Consider the following 21,047-nt stretch of genomic DNA (forward strand, 5'->3'; position numbering starts at 1 on the left):
TCCTCAGTACATTTACTAATTATTAGTCAATCTGTCTCTTGTTGCTGATGATTACTTGTTAGTTTACTGCAGCAGTGCCTTGCAGGCTGGCGTAATTGAAGGTTTGCAAGAGCATCTAGCGCTGCGGCACATACTCCAACTTAAGACAGATGTGATCAGCCTTGTTTTTAACGAGACTGAAATAACTGGAAATCTGTGATTTGGCTAATTGCAGGCTTCCTGAAAGTATCTAACACAAGAAAAATGTTGACCATCCTCTGAAAAATACCTTCCTTAACTCTTAATTGTTTGGCAGCTCTGTTCTAAATGTTCTGCTCTCAGGTTATCACAGACCAAAGAAAGCAATCACTAACCCATTGAGTAAGTAACTGATCTTTAAAAAATACTTGGAGGTAAGACATGAAGTCGAATCAATTCTTGTGGCAGAGGGTATTTGCTTAGCACTGCCTCTAGGAGAGGAGACTCACTGGAGCCAAAGATTCAAAACTCTGACAGATGGCATTCAACTCTTCATCTATCCAGTAGTACATAAATGTGATTCAGACCAGCATTTCCCTGATGCTCATCTCTCCTCATAACCTAACAGCACTACAAGAAATGACTTTGGGAGACACACCTTGCTTCCTTTTGCATTGTCCCTTATACAGGACCCAGGGATCTGGGTCCTGGACCCACACTGCCACTCTGACTGTATCCTAATGCATGGGATGAGAAGTCTGCAGGGCAAAGGGAAAATCTCCATCTGGTACCTGCACTGCCTCCATCCCTTCCTAGGCCACACTCCATGTAAGAGGGGCTTCGGAAATTCCTAAGGAAGCCATGAAGACACCTGCGGGATGTGCATGGCCATCTCTCTCTGATTCATCCCCCAAATGAATGTGCAGACCATGCGAGGGTGCATCTCTGGCCCCGGGCAGTGGTTTATGGGAATGTGAATGGATGGGGATGCTGGGGTATAGCTGACCCTGTTCTGGGTGGGGCAGAAAAGAAGTGAGGCATGCAATGCAGTGGGTCACCTGTCCCTCACGGCCACACGCAGCCGGAACTGAGTCTGGGAATTCTTACTGTAAATCTGAACTTCCAAATCTTGGTTGCCCTTTTGACCCAGACCCAATTTTATGCATCCCTTAGGGAAATTATAGACTGTTCTCTATCCAGGACTGTCAACGAATTCTACGTCAAATTTCAAACTAGAGAAGTTAGAAGTTTGAGGAAACCAAACAATCAATTTAAGAGTATAAAGCTATCTAAAAATGTACCCCCAAAATTCTTGATTATTTATCTTCAGATTTCTTAAGTAAGTAGGCTTATATTATCTGTTGTGAAATAAATCTATAAAATCTTACATATCTAAGACAGACAGTAGCAAATACAGGTAATTCCAGCACTAAGGGACATTGAGGCATGAGAATTGCAAATTCAAATTTCAGTTTAGCAAGATTGTCTCAAAATGAAAAAGGCTGGGGTATACCTAGGTGGTGGAGTGATTTTGGATTCAATCTCTAGTATTACCAAGAAAACCCCCAAACAAACCAAACAACAACAAAAAAACCAGTAAATCAAAAAGTCTAGTTTTTTAGACAAAGTAGCCATTTTTCTCAGTGTTCTTATGGTGGGATTCTTGAAGGAAAGAAAATGGCCTATTAAAGCTTAGTGCCTTATGTAATCCTTAATAACAGATACAAAATATTATTGCCTGCTAAGTATTAATACATTCACTCATACAATCATTCATTCATTAAATATATACTGATCACCTACTACATGCCAGGAATTCTGCCAACTTCTGGTCATTCGACGATGGATAAAACAAACAGTATGAAGCTCAATATTAATTGGTGGAGGTTGAAATTATGAACACAATACAGAAGGAGTATCAAATCCAGCCCTGGAACATAGAAAAGTTTCCCAAACAAATGTCAGCCATTTGTGCTCGAGTTAGCTAAGTAGTTTATATCTGCAAAGAAGGCCATTAAAAATGTTTAATCCTAAGACTTAAATTGCATCAGACAGTGCTCTACTATCAGAAAGAAGACAGAGCAGCATTAATGCTGCTAGTCTGTCAGGCCAGAGAAAGTCTTTCACACCTACTGAATAACCGATCTTTACAATAATAGGGCAAGTGTGGCATTATTAAGCTCATTCCATTGAAGAGAAAACGAGGGCTTAGGGAGGCTGAGCAAATTTCCTCCAATCATGGGACAAGGAAGTGGCATGACCTGGATTCACACCCATTACTTCAAGTATCACTAAATTGGAAAATCAAGTTCACATAAAACTTTGCCTCGCTCCTTCCAGTCAGTAAGTGCAGACCTGCTTAGCGAGTTGCATGGGCTTTCTTCAAGCAGATGCCACCGCTGGTCGTGTGCCTGATGGTACTCTGAATGCCAGGAACCTCTGGTTCCTTCCCTACTTTGATCACTAGCCTTGAGGAGCACTGTGCACGTGCTTTGTAGCACATGGTTCATTCTCAGTATTTTTTATACCAAGTGAAAGCTTTATTTTTAAATTAAGTTTATTGGTACATTTTAGATACACATTATGCTCACATTCATCACAGAGAATTTGTACTTGTACATGATATAACTTGATCCTTTTTCCCCATCCCCCTCCCCTTTCTTCAAACCTTCCTCTCATTATTTACAAACACTTTGCTTCCATTTTTTCTTCTTTTCTCATTTTTTCTTTTCCCTTCCTTCTCCTACCACCTTGTTCTCCTTCCCATTTGAACATGAACATTTTCTTCCTATTTCACAGTATCTATTACACACTTGGTACTTAGTTACAGTTCTGGCTTCTCACAACAGAGAAACAATGTGGTACATACACGTGTGTCTGATTTATTTCAAGAGCATGCTCTCAAGGTGCGTTTTTTATGCAATGGAGTACTACTCTGCCATAAAGAAGAATTAAGCTTGAGATATTTCTCAGTATTTTTATTGAAACTCTTTTTCCAGTTACCAAAGAAACCACAAGTATCTTCTGCTTCTTTGAAAGCCCCTGTGTCAGAACCCATGTGCATAAACTCCTTAAATTACAGAATTAGTTCCTACTGTGTGTCATCCCCTGAACATAAAAGTACAAGTAATGTAGGTCAAACAACTCATTTTCTGATTAGATAAATAGAGCAAGAAGATGATGTGTGTTGATTTTATAAGAAAATATTTTTTTCTAGTAGCCTGATACAATTTAGGACTGTATCATGGTTCGATACTGCTACTCAGATGTACTCCAAATCTTTCAGCTCTGTAAGAGACAGTCAAGTTTTGAGGAGTTATATAGTTCTTTAGTTATACTTAGGATGGGGTCTACATGTACCAAAGACACTTTATACATTACAGTCAATATATCTGATTTTGGAATGGAGACTTCATTGCAAAGTTTAAATTTGTTTAAGGAGAGTCAAGCCAGAGTAAATATCTGCAATTTTGATAATAAAGCAAAGAGAAAACAATACATGAAAAACCTGCAAAAAGCATTGCATAACAGAGAAAGTTCTTTTTAAAGTTTTTACTCAACTAAACAAATTGGTGTCTACATAAATGTTTCCAGTGACATTCTAATCACTCATTTAGATATGGGTAAAGCTGAAGAGAAGCAAAACCCAATGAAGAGAGAGATAAATAAGGGCTTTGTAGATTAATTTGGCTTGACAGGAATGGGTCTTTTGAGGAATGGAAATTTAAACAGATCTAAACGTCATAAAAAAGTTAAGTGACAATCTAGGCAAATAAAACTCTAGGCAGAAGGATTAGGCAGAGAAAGGGTCTGGAGGCAGAAACAAGAAATATGGTTTAAGGAACAGTAAGAAAACCAATGTTGCAGAAAAAGTAAAAGAGAAAGAGTCCTCGTTGAGGGGAGAGAATAAATAAACTGGACGGAAGCCCTGAATATCGCCATGCAGGGGTTCAGATTTTATTTTAAAACATGATGAGAAATCACTGAAGAGTTTTGGACAAGAAAGTGATATAATATGGCTTTCCAACACTGGGGTATGGAAAACTGACTACAGGGCTGCAAGAGTGGACCTAAGGAGGCCGGTCTGAAAGCTGGAGCAATTGCCCACGAGGTAATAACCGTCAAAGGCAAAAGCAAGTGAAGTGGCAAAAAAACGGCAGTGTTTAGGACATGATTGGACAGACAGAGTTGACTGAATCTGCTGATTCGTCAAACTTGGGGATCTGAACTGAGTAACTTAGTAAACTGTAGTGCTGCTGATTGCATGGTGGAGTCAGGGGATAGGCAATAACGAGCTTGGGAAGAAAACTCGAGAGTTTGGTTTTGGACATGTGAAGTCTGAGTTACCTATTTGATACTCCAAAGGAGGTACTGTATTAAGTGCACCAATCACTGAGGGGAAACCTGAGTTGGAGGTAAAAGTTAGGAGATATCAACACAGAGGTGGTATAGAAAACTACAGGAAACAGTGAAATCCCCAAGGGATCAGCCAGCGTATTAGTGTAGGTTAAAAAAAAAAAAAAAACAGGGTGGAGGAGATGGGCGGGTCCTGAGTGCTGCAGCCTGGATACTGGGAAAAGGAGGAGGAGGCAGACAGACGCTGAATTTGCTGCTGGCAATGCTGAAAACCCAGGTGAAAACAACCACACAGGAGCAAGAAAATACTTTAACACGAAGAGAAACAATGATTTCCTATGTTAAGGCTGCTGCACAGTAAATAAGAATATCAGTTTGCCATGGAAGATACTTGTTACAGCAGAGATAATCTACAAATCAGGGGCTCTATGGTTATTGTGTGGGAAAATGGCTTATACAAAAGCATTATTCTACAAATATTAATTAAACTACTTTATTATAAAGTCTAATCTTTAATGTGAAAATCTGTCCCAATTAGATAATGTGAGTTTTTGTGTCAGCTGGAACCTTGTGACATGAACGAAACAGCCCAAATACCACTCAGGGGCTTCCTTGAGTCTGTCTATAGGTTGGAGAGAATTCTTTCAACTCTGAAGAACTTCATCAACTATGATGTCAGTTCTGTTGAGGCAAAATATGAAAACAGTAGGACCCTACACTTTAACAAGTGGGCTAATATCCTCTTCTGTCAAAATGTCCCATTGATGCAAAGTCTGTGTTCTTATCATGACCCAAATTTTATATCCATTCTTCTTTTTTTTCTTCCTTTGTATCTTTAAATAAAATGGATTTGGGAAAAAATTTATATCCAAGCAAATGGGTCCATGTTCCATTTTGAATTGGGGCACTACTTGTCTTCTCTGCAGACATGTGGTAAAGTCAGAGACTTGTGTGTAGGGTATTTGCTTACTCAATGATTGGGGCCATTTTAAATCAAGATTGATGTTCTCTTATCACCCAACATGCCCTGGATAAATTTATGCCTACTTGACTGGTACATATTCAAAAAACATGTTCAGGGATTATAAATCATTAATTGTCTAAGTAAAACAACACCAGAGTGGAATAAGTAGAGTACAACAAAACATTAAAATCCTACTCAAAGGAAACTGTATTAACTTACCCATCTCTCAGACCCCCTCCGGCCATGACAATAATCTGTCACACAGATCAGATTTTTAATATGGCTCTAAATGACCAGTGCTAGGCACACAGTAGTACTCAACAAACAACTGGCTTATTTTAGAATAAAGACATGCTTTCGGAATGTTTAAGTAAGCTCTACTATCTGGCATTCAAGCTCTAATTATTTTTCAGAAAAAAAACTTGACCGGTACCAAATGGGAAAAATGACTCAGTGTGTACTGATTTACTCCATCAGTTTTTTAAATCCTTTTAGCAACTTAAACTTATGCAATTTGATTTTCTTGTCATTGCTTTCCCTATACTATCAAAAATGATGCTTTCTTTACTATTTCGAACTCATCATAAAATTGCTAAAAATCTAAAATTGAATTTGCCACATTACTGCTAATTTGAATAATGGCTGAATAAAACACAGGAAACGCTGAAGCAGCATTGATTTCTAAAACATTTTGCACTTTCCTCCTCCATCCCTGTAAAGTAAAGCTCGGATGCTACGCGCAATTACACAAGAAAATCAAGAAAGCTATTACATTCAGCATTTTGTCATGATCATTGTTACCATGGCAAAAACTAGGCTTAGTTTAGCACAGCTGCTACGGGCGAGGTCCGCTGGCCTTTTGTAAAGCTACTCAGTATAACATCAAATTCCGTAGCCTGTCACTGGTGACCCCTACCCCCACTTCAGGACGAAGCTCCTGTCCACAGACGCTACTTTCTCCTTCCTTAATGTTCTGGGCCAATGTCATCTTATTGCTGCATTTGACCTAGGAACACAGTTAATCTAGGAAGGGAAAAATATATGTTCTAAGAGGGAAAAATGAATGGTGCAAAAACTTTGGAGTGCAATACAAGAAAAAGCCAAAGTCTCAAGAGTTGTATTACAGATGACTACAATATTGTGCTGCAAGAAACACAAGTTTGGGAGAGAGGCAGAGAAATGCAGGCCCATGGTAACTAGCTGAATCCTACATTATTTTCTCTTTTTGAGTATCAGTTTAGTTACCTATAAAATGGGGATAAAAGTACATTTCTTGGGAAGATTAACTGGAATAGTCTCAGGTCTGAGAGGCTTAACCTTTCTGTAATGGCTGATAGTCTGATCTCTTTGGAAACTTTCCTACTGTTGTAATCTAAATCATTTTCATCTTTCAAATCATATGGATTACTTTTCTCAGCTGAAATAACTATTTTTATGGTCTGACAATAAACATACATTTCACATCAAAAGGATAAAAATTCAATGTTTATAATATACATCACATCTTGCCATACATATTTTAAGTGCACCATTATTATTAATGTAAAATATGAGAGTACTTTGACCTTATATATTTTTAGTTTTAAAAAATGAAGCAACATTATGAAAGCAGAGAAGTTTAAATTATCTGAAATTAATACATTAATCAAGACTATATTTACTACAAAAAAAAAAAGGCAACTAGCATTTTACCAGCTAAACAAAATATTTTCTCTAATGAGATTTCAGCTGAGTATCGTTTATCTTAAGAGAAAAATAATGGGACCTTACCTATTCCAGTAGCTCCAGAACTGGTCGTGCAGGTAGGCGTGGTGGCTACATTCATCACCAAATGAGGCTTTGCTTTCAATCCAGTGAATTATGTGCCCTTCTACAGCTAAGGGACAAAGCATTACTAATACACGGTGAAGAGCAGGGAAGATTGAAAATTCTGCACTCTGCACAGGCCTCTCCACGTGTCACATTAATGAGCAGAGGTTTAGCCCTTACCGTCAACTCTGACTGTAATTAGAAAAAAATGCATGGCACATGTCCATCACAGAGAACACTGACTCCACAGTCACTGCCCTTTTGTTTTCATCAGATTCTCCTCTCTTCCTAGTTCGAGACTGTGATTCTGTAGCTTGACTAGGGACATGGTAAGCAGTCCAGAGTAAGCCTCTCTATTCCACACAACTATTTTAAAAATACGCAATTTAGAGAAATGAGTAAAAGTGGCAGCTGAAATATCTTTAAAGGCATACTCGTTTCTCAAATACATGCAAAACGTTTAAAGACATAGATTTCTTCTGAATCTGTTATTTTCTCGTATCTTACAATAATCTTTGCCACCTATTTCACTCATTTAGAAATAATACTATAAAGCTAATATATTCTGATGACATTTTGTAATAGTAGCATACTTTAAAAAGGGATGGAAAAATCTTATCTCCTCTATAAACAAATGAATTAACCAAGGGTAGGAACTTACCAACTGGTACTTGTAAAATAAAGTCTGGTGTTTTGTCATAGCCCTTAGCACGGAGCTGATCTTCATCTACAGAAAGAACAAAAACTATTATTTATAACAGTATTTCAATAACAAGACAGCAATATAACTGCTTTTCTTTCTTAAATATGTGTAAAAGTTACTAATGCAGTCATACTTATTTTTCTTATGCATGCAATGCTGTATCAGAATAAATGAATTTTCGTAACCTGAAGCAGATTAAAAAAATGCGTCTTTGTCCAGTTTCCATTTTTATGTCTTTAATGTAAACATCATTAAGTCAAGCTGTGATATGCTACCTCTTTTGCAACTAAAATACTCGAAGAAATCAACTTACTGATTGAAAACAAGAGATTGTATTGCCATGAATATCACTAATGTTATTAGCCAATATTGACAATTTATAGTCAAGCACAAGGATAATGATCTTTACAATTATGAAACAAATGCTTGCATTAAAGCAATAAGAAAATCTAGTTTCAATTAAGAAAACCACTCCTACACACAAGAAAAGGACAAGGACAATGGGATCACTGCAAAGAATTAATTAACCTGCTTAATTTCCATGGTACACTAGTGTTTCTAGGATTTACTAGGGTTTTGAACTAACTATGTAATTCTGAAAAGCAAACAGGCTTTGAAATTTTCGTCCTTAGTCAATTCGATTTCTTGATCCTCTGCAAATATCAACGATCTACTCAGAAGGAATGGAAGCAAGAAAACAGGAAGCCTGACAAAGTTGGAAAAAACTAACAAGGTGCTTAATTTAAAAAAAAAAAAATCCCTCAATGTTTTCTAAATGCTGTCCTTGACTTCTAATGGTATTACAATGTGATTTCTGAAATGGGGAGTTCTCCATTAGATTTTGGTGTGACCTGGTCATTCAATTCCAGACATGGCTTTCTGTCTTCACCCAACCTCAACTAATGGCCCGACCAAGTAACAAGGAAGGCTGTGTGGTCTCTTAACACCTACTGGGCTGTTGACATTGCCATGCATCCCATTCGCCTTCTTGCATCACCTTTGATTAAAATTAATGACCCATTCCCAGTGTTGGGTAGCTTATTTCCAATCCATTTGTCAGGCAAAGACAGTGGTTTCATGGCCAATGTTCAGAGACTCTGCTTTAGAACACATTTGTGTACATCTTGAAAGGTCAGCATTTTAAACATAAATAACCTTTTAATGACGAGATATATTATCTTATCATTAAAGTGGATATTTAAATTCAATTCTGATAAAATTCAGTATCTTTAGACTTCCCAGATTTTAAAGAATGGAGGCCAGAATTTGGAACCATCTTATCTCTTTGAAACTTAAAAACTTTCAGTTAACTTGAGGTTATATGATACAAATTACTGTTAATTTACAAAGAAGAGAATTAGGAAACTGGATTACAGAAAATAAGACTGGAAAAATTTCTGTCATCTAACTGACCACAATGAGAACATTTAATGGAAAAGACATTTAATGAAATCAACTCCAGTGCCTTGAGCTGATGTTTTAGATAGGTAATGAACACTTTTAAAAGCTGGGCTGACATTAAAAAAGATAGATTAATATTTTATTAAAACTATTCTAGTTTGATCAACCTTTGTAGATGCCAAAATCCGTTTCAGAAAGAAAAATGATGTTTCCGACAGCAGCTCAAAACAAAATTTCAAAGGTCACCAAGCAATCCAAATGAACACAATAAAATCCCTTTCAAAGCAGATGGGCACTCCTGTCCATGGCACTGAATTACTAACACAGTACCTACCATTTAAACTGCATGACTTCCTCAATGTGAAAATTAAAAAAACCTAAACCCTAAAACCTGAATTTAAAAGATTAGATGAGGCTAGGAGATTTCTGTATCTGTTTTATAGAGAATTTGAAAATACCACAGATATTTTATTGGTTTATTTCCATTCATAGTCTCTCTCTGTCTCTGTCTCCCTCTCTCTTTCCCCTCTTCCATTCTGCTCTTTCACTGAATGTTAAGTTGATCCAAAAGGAACTCTACCCAAAAAATATCTAGAAATCTATATCATCAGCAGTGACATTAGACTTCTAGTTTTATAAGAAAAGGTTATTTCAACACCTAAAATGTCCCTTTATTTACTCAACTCTCTGCCTTACCTCCCTTGTTTCAACTTATGACCTTTTACATCCTAGATTTCCTAAGAAAGGAGAAGGAATACTTGGCAAAGTTCAGAGGAAGCAATACTTATGACTAGGCGGGCTTTTCACAGTCTAGGTCCCAGAGATGCTCTTATCACTAACCACAGGTCAGCTCCATTCACATGGCCTGATGTTTTGCCCTTTGAATCATGCTTCTTTCTTGGCCCCCAGATACTGAAACATTTCTTTATTCAAAGTACTGTGTACAGGCTTAGATTCTGGCTGACATGTCAGAGTTCTAACTTTGGGATCTTGAAGTTACAGACCTTGGTTTTCAGTCCATATCACTTCCCTCCTACCTCATTCTTTCTTGTTCCCTTGTACTGCTATGTTTAGACCTCATGATGCTTCTCTGAGGACAAGAACTTTCTTCTCGTTTTTATTGTCTTACGTTCCCCAGTCTCACCATGAGTATTAGCTCCAAAGACATTTAAAGCTCAAAACGGACAAATCCAAAATGGGCATTTGAGACAGATATGCACTTCTCAGATAAAGAAATACAAATAGCAAATACGTGAAAAAATGTTCAACGTCATTGGTCATTTGAGAAATACAAATTAAAACAACAAGATTGCATATCACCCCAGAAAGAGTGGCTTTTATCAAGAAATCAACCAATAACAAATGCTGGCAGGGCTGTAGGGAAAAAGGGAACCTTTTTCTACCGTAAGTGGGAGTGTAGAATGGTACAATCACTGTGGAAATCAGTGTAGAGATTCCTCAAAAAACTAGGAGAGGTCCCATTCAATCCAGCTACTCTTCTTCTGAGTATTTTCCCAGAATTAAAACATCATACCACAGTGATATATGTGCACATATGTTTATAGCAGCACAATTTATAATAGCTAAATCTTGGAAACAACCCAAATGCCCATCAACTAAGGAATGGATAAAAATGTGGTATTTTTATACAATGGAGTACTACTCAGCTATAAAGAAGGATAAGCTTGAGTCTTCTATAGGTAAACGGATGCAACTTGAGCCCATACTCATAAGTGAAATAAATGAGACTTACATGTGTAAACATCATGATGTCTCCCTAGTGTAAAATCTAAAAGAGTAAATAAGATCCAAAATCTACAATAGATACTGTGAAATGTGAAGAAATTGCTCAAAAGGAAAGAACAACTGGGATGAGGGAAAAGAGAAAATAAAGAAAGAAAAAGAAAAAAAAATACACAAAGACCCACATGAGATAGCTAAGATAATTACACTACTAATTTCTATTAGTTCATTGAAAAAAATGGCTTGTGTTTATATTGTTTGATCAATTTTTCATGCCTATATTTTATAATCAGAGCAACTATTTTGAAGATACCGATATATTTTAACTATTGTTAATCTCCTATTGGCTTTTTCTGAAATTCTTTATCATTTTTATTGTTTTCTCCCTTTAAAATAAAAAAGGACAAATAAGTGAAACATAAGTGCATTAAAGAATACTCATGTTGTCTGTAAGTCCTATCCAGACTGGCAATACTTTTCATTCCTGATTTAACATGCATAAACCAAAGCACAGAGACACCAAACTTGGCCCAAAGTTCAAGGTTTTACTTGGTAATTCCTGCTGCCATTGTTCATCTTTGGTCCCAAAGGTCTGAAGCTAAGGTTCATCCCAAATGCAACAGAAGGGACTGCGTCCCTTTCTTTACCACTAGTGGGAAAATTTCCTCCTTTTTTTCTTTTACCACTGGTATTGTAAGAACATTGGGCTTACTCACTCCTTAAAGTTCGGGTAGAATTTTTCCTCAAGTGCGGTTTCTGTCTGGCGATACTTTTGGGGAGCTCTTTTATCACTCTTCCAATTTCTTCTAGGGCAACTTATCTGTTCAGATTTTTATATTCTGTAGACAGTTGTATTCTCTTTGAGAATTGTGTATTACATACAGGTTCTTACAATACTTTTCAGATACATAAGCCAAGTATGGTTATTCACTATTGTTTGCATTTTCCAAGTAGAAATTAAATGTTTAAGTAATCTGCTGTATTTTTTAAGAAAAAAGATCAAGATTCAGGAAAAAATGAAGAACAGTATCAGCTGGAGGGGGCAATAATATGAATAGTTGATTTGAATGTAATTTTCCCCAAAAATTCAATTTCCAAGTCCTTTAAACCTATCTTACTCACTTAAGGTATATATTTAAGAATACTAAGTATTTCATAATTACAAAGCTTACTGTCACAGTTCAAGTGCTCATTACCAACATAAACACAATATTATCATTTAAAAGCAGACTTGTGAAGCCAGGGATTTAGCTCAGTGGCATAAGCGCCTGCCTGGCACGTGCAAGGTCATACCTTGCCACCAGTACCTAAATAAATAAATAATCAAAAGAAAAACAAAAACAAAAAAAACAGACTTGTTAGTTTCCTGATCCACCAAATGTAGAGTTTCATAGTGGGTACCTCAAGAAAAACTGTAATTCTGAACTAATAAAGTCTTACAGAATACTAATCCAATATATATAATATATGTATATATATACATATATATACTATGTATAATAAATAATAAAAGGGGCCTAGAGAGGTTAAATTATCCAGGGATCTTTCAGATAAGTACAGACAGAGGACAGGACAAGTTGTACTCAGTCTGGGTAGACTGTATCCCTGTCTTAATTATGGCAAATATTTAAATTTGATCTTGTGTAATATCTGTGATATGTAACATTTGGGTGATTTCTCACTCTCTTCTTGTGGGATTTGCAGCTAACCACCTGCCAGTCTTATTTAGACCACATCTTCTTGAAGAGGAGACGAGCACGATAACTTCCTGATTTCTAGCACTTTAATGGTACTCACTACTGAATAACACTAAAAATATCAATAAAACTGTTGTCACAGATAACATTGATGTTAATTTAAGAAAATCTTTTAAATTAATTATTTCAAGTATATAAAAACAACTCATGTCTTTATTTGTAGGCTGTCAGACCTGTCTTTAGAGTCTATTTTTTAAAAAGAAATTACACATGTCTAAAGAAATTTGTGAAAGTTTAATTTCTCTGGCCTTTGAGTTACCCTCTCTTACAAATACCCAAAATATCCAAAGCAATTAAGTACTAATTACACAATTTCTTTTTTTAAGATAAAGGGTTGGTTTTCAGTCAGTGAACAAAATACATCTGAAACTAGTTACTATATACTTAAGAATTATAGGGAGCTTGAAGACTATTTTAAAAAGTTTTTCTGTCGTTTGTGTTGTTTTATTAAACACTTTAAGTTCAAGAAATGCCACTGTTTCCAGAGCAATTGTGCACAATTCCAATCTGCAACATCTAGAAATGAAAAGCAACATTTGATGTCTTTTATCTGTGAATTTGTCAACAGCTTTCTAAAACCCCAAATTACAATATGCTCTATGATTTAAAAAGTCTTTTTAATACTCTATGATTCCTTACTGGACTGAGGGAGGGCAAAAAGGCCGCCCATATAAATACAAGTTAAAACTACAGTACATCATATCTAGTATCATGTTTTTCTGTTATCCAAAACACTGCCTTATTCTACACTTGAAGTGATTTCCATTGTTTTCTATATTTTTATGTTCTGTAAGAGCAAGTTGTAAGTTTCACAGATATTTTCACCTAATTCAAGAAACTGAGAAGGCTTCAGTAATAGCTGTTTTGATATGCAACCCCATGAAAAGGCACAAAAACATATGTATTTCATGGGTGAACTCCTTGCACAGATAAATGAAATCTTTACAGAACCCCAAATTTCATTATGGCCATTAGTTTCAACCTCTTCCCCCAAAGCCTCTTAATCAAAGCCACTAATAAGGACTACAACTGACTGCTCTGACCTTGTCCTTCGCTTATGTCTTCAGGGGACAATACGAGGCAACACTGAAGTGCCCTAAAGATGGGAAACAAATGGGAGGTCAGGAAACCCGAGCAGTGTAAAGAGAGGCTAGGTAAGCTAGTCCTGCTGTCCGATGGCTGCAGAGACAGGGACATAAACAGCAACAAAAACAAGTCTTTTCCTTACATTCCACTACACTGCTCTAAATCCTTTTGGTCTAATGCCATGAGTGAAGGCACAAATCAGCATGGCGGAGTAAAAAGATACAGGACAGACTGCTGCTGGGAGGGAACCAGCAGTGATACAAGGGATGAGGCCTGTTTCTTCTAACGTAAGAGATTAGACACCCATGAGAGGCCTTTTCAACTCCAAATTCTGAGTGGTTCAGTGTTGCCTTTGTCTGCCCCAATTCCATTTAGCTAAAGTCACTGATGTCAAAGCCTTTTGTGGAGACAACTCTATCTGTCCCTGAACAATCTCCTCAGAGAGAGGCATGTTAGCTGCTCTGAGACATAAAAAAGCTCCTCCACAAACAGACAAATGTGTGTGCAGATCTACACAGGATCAAGAAGGCCATGCAGAAATAACAGTAACTGATTTGACCCCTCCATATCTTTTGGTTTTGGAGAGTAAAGTCTTAATGTAGAGTGAATTCACTGTGGAAAGAGAGAGATTTTCACTTTGTGAGCCTGGACATCATTTTGCCTGGCATTACTACCCAACTCACATGATGTGATTCACAATGTCTTTCCGTAACATGACCTGTAATCACTGAGCTATGGGAGCAGACTGACGCAGACCTTTCTAACATTTGTTACAGGGCAAAAAGAGAGTTCATAAACTTTTCTTTGGGATCATGCAGTCCTTAAGGATTAAATACCAACTGCCAGTGATTATCTTTGCTTCTAGGAAATGAAGGCCACACAGAAAAGTATAGGATCCAAGAAGGAGACGCTGAAGATACTGTTTTGTGTTTCAGATTCTAGGCACATGAGGCGCAATTTCTTCCTCCTTTGGACTTCTCAGATATGAATCTGAACAAATCAGTTCAACATGTGCACATACACTGGTCTGATTTGCTTTTTGTCACCTGCAATCAAAATAGTCCCAGTAACTCTGCAGTATTCAGGAAAACAGACATAAGTTATCTTTCCAGAGCAGCGGCGAGGGAAGGACTATAGTTTGTAAACACGTAGACTGCTACTATAAATGCTCAGGACAACTTTCTTCAAAGTTCCACAGACCATTTTAGCTTCCAGCAGCAAAAAGGTGTCTCGAGTTCTTTTTTCTCAGTCCCCAGGAAAAGTATACACAAGCACTTTCGGTAAGAGGAACAGGTAAGAAAGTCTCTTGCCTTCACAATTTCTTCAGGAAGGAGAGAACAAAACCCATATTCTCCATATCCCTGCGCCAATAAAATGATCCTACTACTTTAAAAACTCTACCTGATTTTTAACTTTCGGATATATAGGAATATAGGTGGTCTGTACCTCATGAGAAATACCCAAACACCTCAGGTCCCTTCAGCTTATATAATAATATGCTTTATTTCTGGTCTCTTACTTTGTCCTGCTAACAGCTGCATGTCAACAATCCTACTATTCTAAATCTAATCTGTTCCTGCTGCCTGTTCCTCACCTGGCATCATAAGCCCCTGTTTGTCACATCATAATCACTTCTCCAGCAGAGCGCTGTTACTTTAGGTAGAGAATAAAGCAGCAGGAGCAGATGAACTCTTAGAAACAAAGATCCTAATTTCTTACAGCAAGGGACATCCTTTACTAAGCCTATTTGGCTTTATAGATTATACCCACTTGCAGTCCCATGGAGTAATACATGAATGTTAGAAAAACACCCACGTAAAATATGCTGGTTTGCCCAAACATAGGGGGCAGAGGTACGGCAGGGATAAAGAAAATGCCTCTCAGGTGTCACTCAAAATAATTGTTAGTGTCTACTAACAGGGTAACATCCACTGGAGAGAATAAAATATCTCCAGAGCCATCCTTATTAAGCCAAACTTAACAAGAACTTGCACCAGACAGCGGATGTGGAAGGCATTAATGAAGTCCCTCTGACCTGGAGATACGCCAGCCCATGGCGGGGGAATGGTTTATCTTCCATCTTTGGCATAAAGCCTTCCTATTTCTCCTAACAGTGACAAGAGTCTTGTCATCTTCACACTGTCACTGTTTCTCTTTCCTTTCTTACCCTATCTGTTCAAAAGTCTCAAAAAGGAAACAAAACAAAAAAACCTGAACAGAAACTATCCAGAACAAAAAACGAACAAGAGGCTACAACGTAACAAAGCTTGGTATCATTTCTCTCTCCTCCTCCTCAGTAGATAACTTTTTCTGTTGTGTTAATATGAGAAATGGGGTGAATTCATAGCAGAGGTGGTAGGATACTCACAATTCTTATTGATCAACTTAACATTTAAACAGAGTTCTTCGTGTGTGAAAGCTTAGGAGTAGACAATGGTTCTTAACATTTTCTGAGACCTCAGATGTTGATCAATAAATGTTAATTCTAAATTAGTTATCTTTGGAAGGAATTACTAACACTTACTGAAACATACTTTAAGTTTTCCTAGAAGGTCTCATATCTGATTCAACTGAAATTTTGTTTAAAAGCCTTTATGATGGAACACACCTAAAAGACTGGTTAGCTATTGGTAACTTATGGGAGCCAAGCTAATGAATGCAACTGGCCATCCTAAAAGTACTCAAGGAAGAAGGTCCTGGAGGGGCAAAACAGATGAATCTGTAAAATGCTGTCACCATGTCAGTAAAAATAGCTCATGAGGCAGCAATATTTTCTTTACCTGTAAAGTAGTTATTGATTTTCAGTGTAATGTATACCTTTCCGTAGAAGTGTTTAGTAAGAGTAGCATGACAATAGCCATAGGTGCATTTATTTTCATTGTGAAGACAACTGAGTGAGCGACTGCTCAGGGAGATGCATTGGACAGACAATTCCACTCTCACTAAGACAGATGTGACAAGAGTGTGCGTGGCTGTGCGTTGCCGGGACACAAGATGCCTGTAAGTGATCATCTTCGCATTACTTAGTACAGTTTTAGTTCCTGGCATGTACAAAACACATTAAAAAATGTTGAGTTGACAGAACTTATAAAGAATATATAAAAGACTTACAAGAACTCCCAGAACTGCATGGAAGCAGGAACTTCAGTTCACTTTGATCTACTGACTACAATAGTACCTAACTTTTTAACTTATTTGTGGATTAAATGAATATATAAAAGAAAAGTGTTTCATAGTTAGAAAATTAAAAACCATTTATTCAATTTTGAACTACCTTATGACAGTGCACGTATTTGTTTAAATATGTCTATAAGATGGAAGATAATTCCACACGAGTATGAACAAGTTTTCGGTGACAAGGACACTTCTTTTTCGTTTTCCATACTGCCAGGGTAAATCTTATGGCATGGCAACTTTTCAGTAAGTGGCTATACAGAAGGAAATCAGGAAAATAGTAAGGCTAGGAAAAAAATTGGTGGTCTACTTTGCTTTTACCTTCTATTGGCAAGAGGTATCAATGCATTCTTGGGGATTACGTAAACTAGTACAACCATTATGCAAATCAGTACTGAGAACCTAAATTAGAAATTCTATATGACCCAGCTATTCCCCTTGTATGTATCTTCCCCTAAGAGCTAAAAACATCATACTACAGTGATACATGTATACCAGTCTATAACAGCACAATTCATAAAAGTTAAATACTAGAAGCAGCCTATATTCCCATCAACAGATGACAGGATAAAAAAAATATGATGTCTATAATTAATTTTCATGTTTTAACTGTAATAAACATGTGTTCTCTTAGAACTACATTAAAACACTTACTATGCATAGAATAAATTAGCAGTTTTTTGTATGCTGATGAAGAAATGTTTCAAAATGTTTCTAACGCTCTTAGAACTCATTTAAAGACCAGTTATATTTCATTTTATGGGTATGCATCTATAAAATAATCACCTCTACTTCCCACAGAATAGAGGAATACATGGGACCTATCAGTTTCAATTTTTGGTTTATTTTCTGTACTACTTGTAGGCAAGTAGAAATAATTCTTTGACCACGTTTCCTCATTGCATTTGGTGAATCTGGTCTAACACACCAAATTCAGGCAGGTTGAGGATCTACATCTAAAGATAGCCCACATCTAAGCTATTACTCCTCAGGAAAAGAGGAGAGAAAAGTTAGGCAAATCAAAGAGAAGGGGCTTAGGGCCTGATGGTCACAAGCAGATGTGTCAGAAGAGTAAGACAAAGAAACACTGAAAGTCTGACTGCTCCGCTGTTAGCTTAAAACAAGAACAAAAGCAAAACAACTGGATTTGGCGGTGTAGATAGTGATCTCTGACTGAATGATCAATATTATCTGCTAATTCTTTTAAATTACCAGAACTCCACATTTCTGAAATATGTCTCATGGTGCATCATGGTCACCCATTACAACTGGGTCTGATCTATTACCATCTTATTTTTAGATTTTCTTTTTTTTTTCATTTTTAGATTTTCAAAAGGCAATTTCTTCTCAACTTACCCTATTTCCATAGATTGAACTATACAATTGCCCCTTTTAAATGAAAAAACTTGCTTTTTCTACATACTGGAATTAATAACTAGAGACCCATTCTATTGTTTCTCCAATTTACTAAGGAAAGTATTAAGCATTATAATTTAGAACAGATTTAACAAATGACTGTATTTAACAACTTGACACAGAACATGATGACTTTGCTTTACCAGTTTTTGCCTAATTTGCAAAAAAAAAGTTTAATTCTTTAGTTTTTTTTCCCTAAAAATTATAGCATACCCACTATCTATACAAAATAAATCCCTATTATATTTCTTAAATAGATTCACTGCAAATTACAACACTTAAAATGGAGAAAACAAAGAAACAATATGGAAAGAAATGCTCAAATAAAATAGAATAGAATAAAATGGAGGAAAACATTCACTACAGGTTGGTTTACAGTTCCACAAGCAGCTGTTACATGCTTGTCCTTTGAGACTTAATTTCTAATTCTTGAGAGATGCTAAAATAGCAATTTGCAGTAAGATTCTACACTGGCATATAAACATGTATATATGTACGATTTTGAAAAATCATACTAAATCTATGAGGACAACTAATGTCTGGCATAAAAATAATAAAAGCTTGATATTTTGCTTTCAAGCAGAAGAATTATCCTATTCCATACATGAGATGACCATACCTAATATGAGTTTTTCTAACCGTTCCTTTTTAATATATAAAGTACTTTATAGACAATATTTCTTATGTTTCTTTCTCTCAGAAGGCCCAGATTATGGTTACAATCTCATGACACCAAAAGTAATACTGCTACAGATATTAAAGCATTTTTCAGCCACTTATTCTATAAAATATTAATTGCAAGCCTCTGTATGTACTGTGTATACAGGGATTAGGCAACTTGAGTTCCTGCTCAGTTCTAAATCAATAAAACATGCACAGCATCAATCATCATTCTCTCTTCCTTTACATAACTTCAGCTGGAAGATTTTAAAAATACATATTTAAGCACTCAAGGAGATATTACCAGCTGGGGCAGATGAGAGCAATACTCACCCAGAAAGGACAGGTTTTTCTCTAGAAGTAAGTCTCTCAGCAACACTTCATGCTCATGACCAATGGCACTGTGAAGTTTAGTTAAGGAAGGCAACCTAGGTAGCACTGTACCATCAGGAAAATTCTAATACTGTCAAAAAAGTGGGTCCACACTTTGAGATGAAATGGAGAGTTTAGGTAAGTACCATGACCTGCAGCCCACATCTCTGAGGAATTAAATTTCAACACATGTTCCTCCTCTCATTTAAACAATGCAATGGAATTTTCTATAATGCTTATACATTCTGGAAAACAAAGGTTTATTAATGGGTGTGATTTTAACTTGTTTTAAAAAGAGGAGGAGACAAATATTCACTAACCGGTGCTAAAAATCTCTCAATTCAATTTAGTACACATTAATTAAGCATTTACCTTACAGCTAAGAATAATGACCAGATTTGTCCTAAAAGAATTTCCAGTCTTACAGAGTTCTGTAAATCTGTGAATTCACACTTGTCACTGAGCCAGCATTTATCAGCCCCTCTATTTCACTTCCCATCTATTGCTGGTGATCTGCTGTGACTTGAGAGGTCAAACGACTAACTGATTTGAGAATGCAAGCCAGGCGTGGTGGCGCACTCCTATAATCCCAGCACCCTTGGGAGGCTGGGGTAGGAGGATCATCGCAAGTACAAGACCAGCCTGGACTACAAAGCCCAAGCCAGCCTGAACCGCATAGTGAGAACTTGTCAAAAAAAAGAGAATACAGGTAATCCAAAATAAAGGCATTTTATACATAACTAACCCCAGGAGAGAGTGTTCTAGAGAGACTATTCAAGTCTTTTACATATATGCAGATATACGATACTTACATAAATAAATCATTTCAATGCTTCCTAGGAGGCAAGCACTGTAACAAGTGATTTATGCACATTATTTTACCTTGCAATCGTGATTAGCTTTATTTTATATGTGAGAAAACTGAGACTGAAGAACCTGCACATAGAAGGCCAGTTATATGGCAAAGCTGAGAATGGGAATAAGCCTGCCCATTTCCTCTATAGAGCTGCTCAAAAAGCATTAAAACTGTATAACTGATAACAGCCACATGAAGACTATGTGCTAAGTACTTTGAGATATGATTTCATTTATTCTTCCTAATAACCACCTGAGTAGATGCTATTATTAGTCTCATATTTACAGTTAAGAAAAGTAAGGTTTAGAAAGGCAGAGCGACTTGAAATCTCACAGCTGGTAAACAACAAAATCAGGAGTAGGACTTGAAAAAGGGATGCTTTCCAAAGTGATAAGATTGCACCAAGTCAGGGAAACAAGTGCTATCTTACTCTGGCACTTTAATTCAGCCAAAAGCGTTTGGTAATAATTCTCTGAATCATTACCTTTACCCTTCATCTCACTGAGAATGTCAACCTACTTACATCATTCCTTGGCTTACCAAAGACTATGACTTTGATTATGTACTGTAAGAGTTCAACTTAAATAACTCATACTACTTGCAAACATTTTTCTTCTAGAGAATTATCCTGCTGTTTATTAATACATATTGGTGCACATGATTTTAAATTCTATAGTGTAACAGATGGAAGTCATTTATGCCCTTCACCAAAATCAGTGATAAGTCATCATTACTGCCTTTTTCTTCCTATTGCTTTTTTTCCTTTCCCAATGCAGCAGCTGTAGTTTATTT

At 36.6% G+C, this 21,047-nt stretch overlaps 1 protein-coding gene across 6 annotated transcripts in view; it reads right to left on the reverse strand.

Annotated features, from left to right (window-relative positions):
* Cdin1 (CDAN1 interacting nuclease 1) overlaps nt 1-21,047 on the reverse strand; it is a 256,459-nt gene that overhangs the window by 133,532 nt on the left and 101,880 nt on the right. For 2 of the 6 annotated variants that reach the window (XM_063250308.1, XM_063250307.1), the window contains exons 8-10: nt 19,361-19,428; nt 7,749-7,814; nt 7,049-7,172 (exon numbers count right to left, since the gene is read on the reverse strand). In XM_063250308.1, coding sequence (XP_063106378.1) covers nt 7,049-7,172; nt 7,749-7,814; nt 19,361-19,428 — 258 coding nt within the window. Of the gene's footprint in view, nt 1-7,048; nt 7,280-7,748; nt 7,815-19,360; nt 19,429-21,047 lie in introns of those variants that run through there. The other 4 variants (XM_063250309.1, XM_003475666.5, XM_023567481.2 and 1 more) reach the window with 3 other exon arrangements.

This window comes from Cavia porcellus, unplaced genomic scaffold (genome assembly GCF_034190915.1).
Source record: "Cavia porcellus strain 051 isolate PalLab524CR breed Dunkin Hartley unplaced genomic scaffold, mCavPor4.1 scaffold_6, whole genome shotgun sequence".
NCBI lineage: Eukaryota > Metazoa > Chordata > Mammalia > Rodentia > Caviidae > Cavia > Cavia porcellus.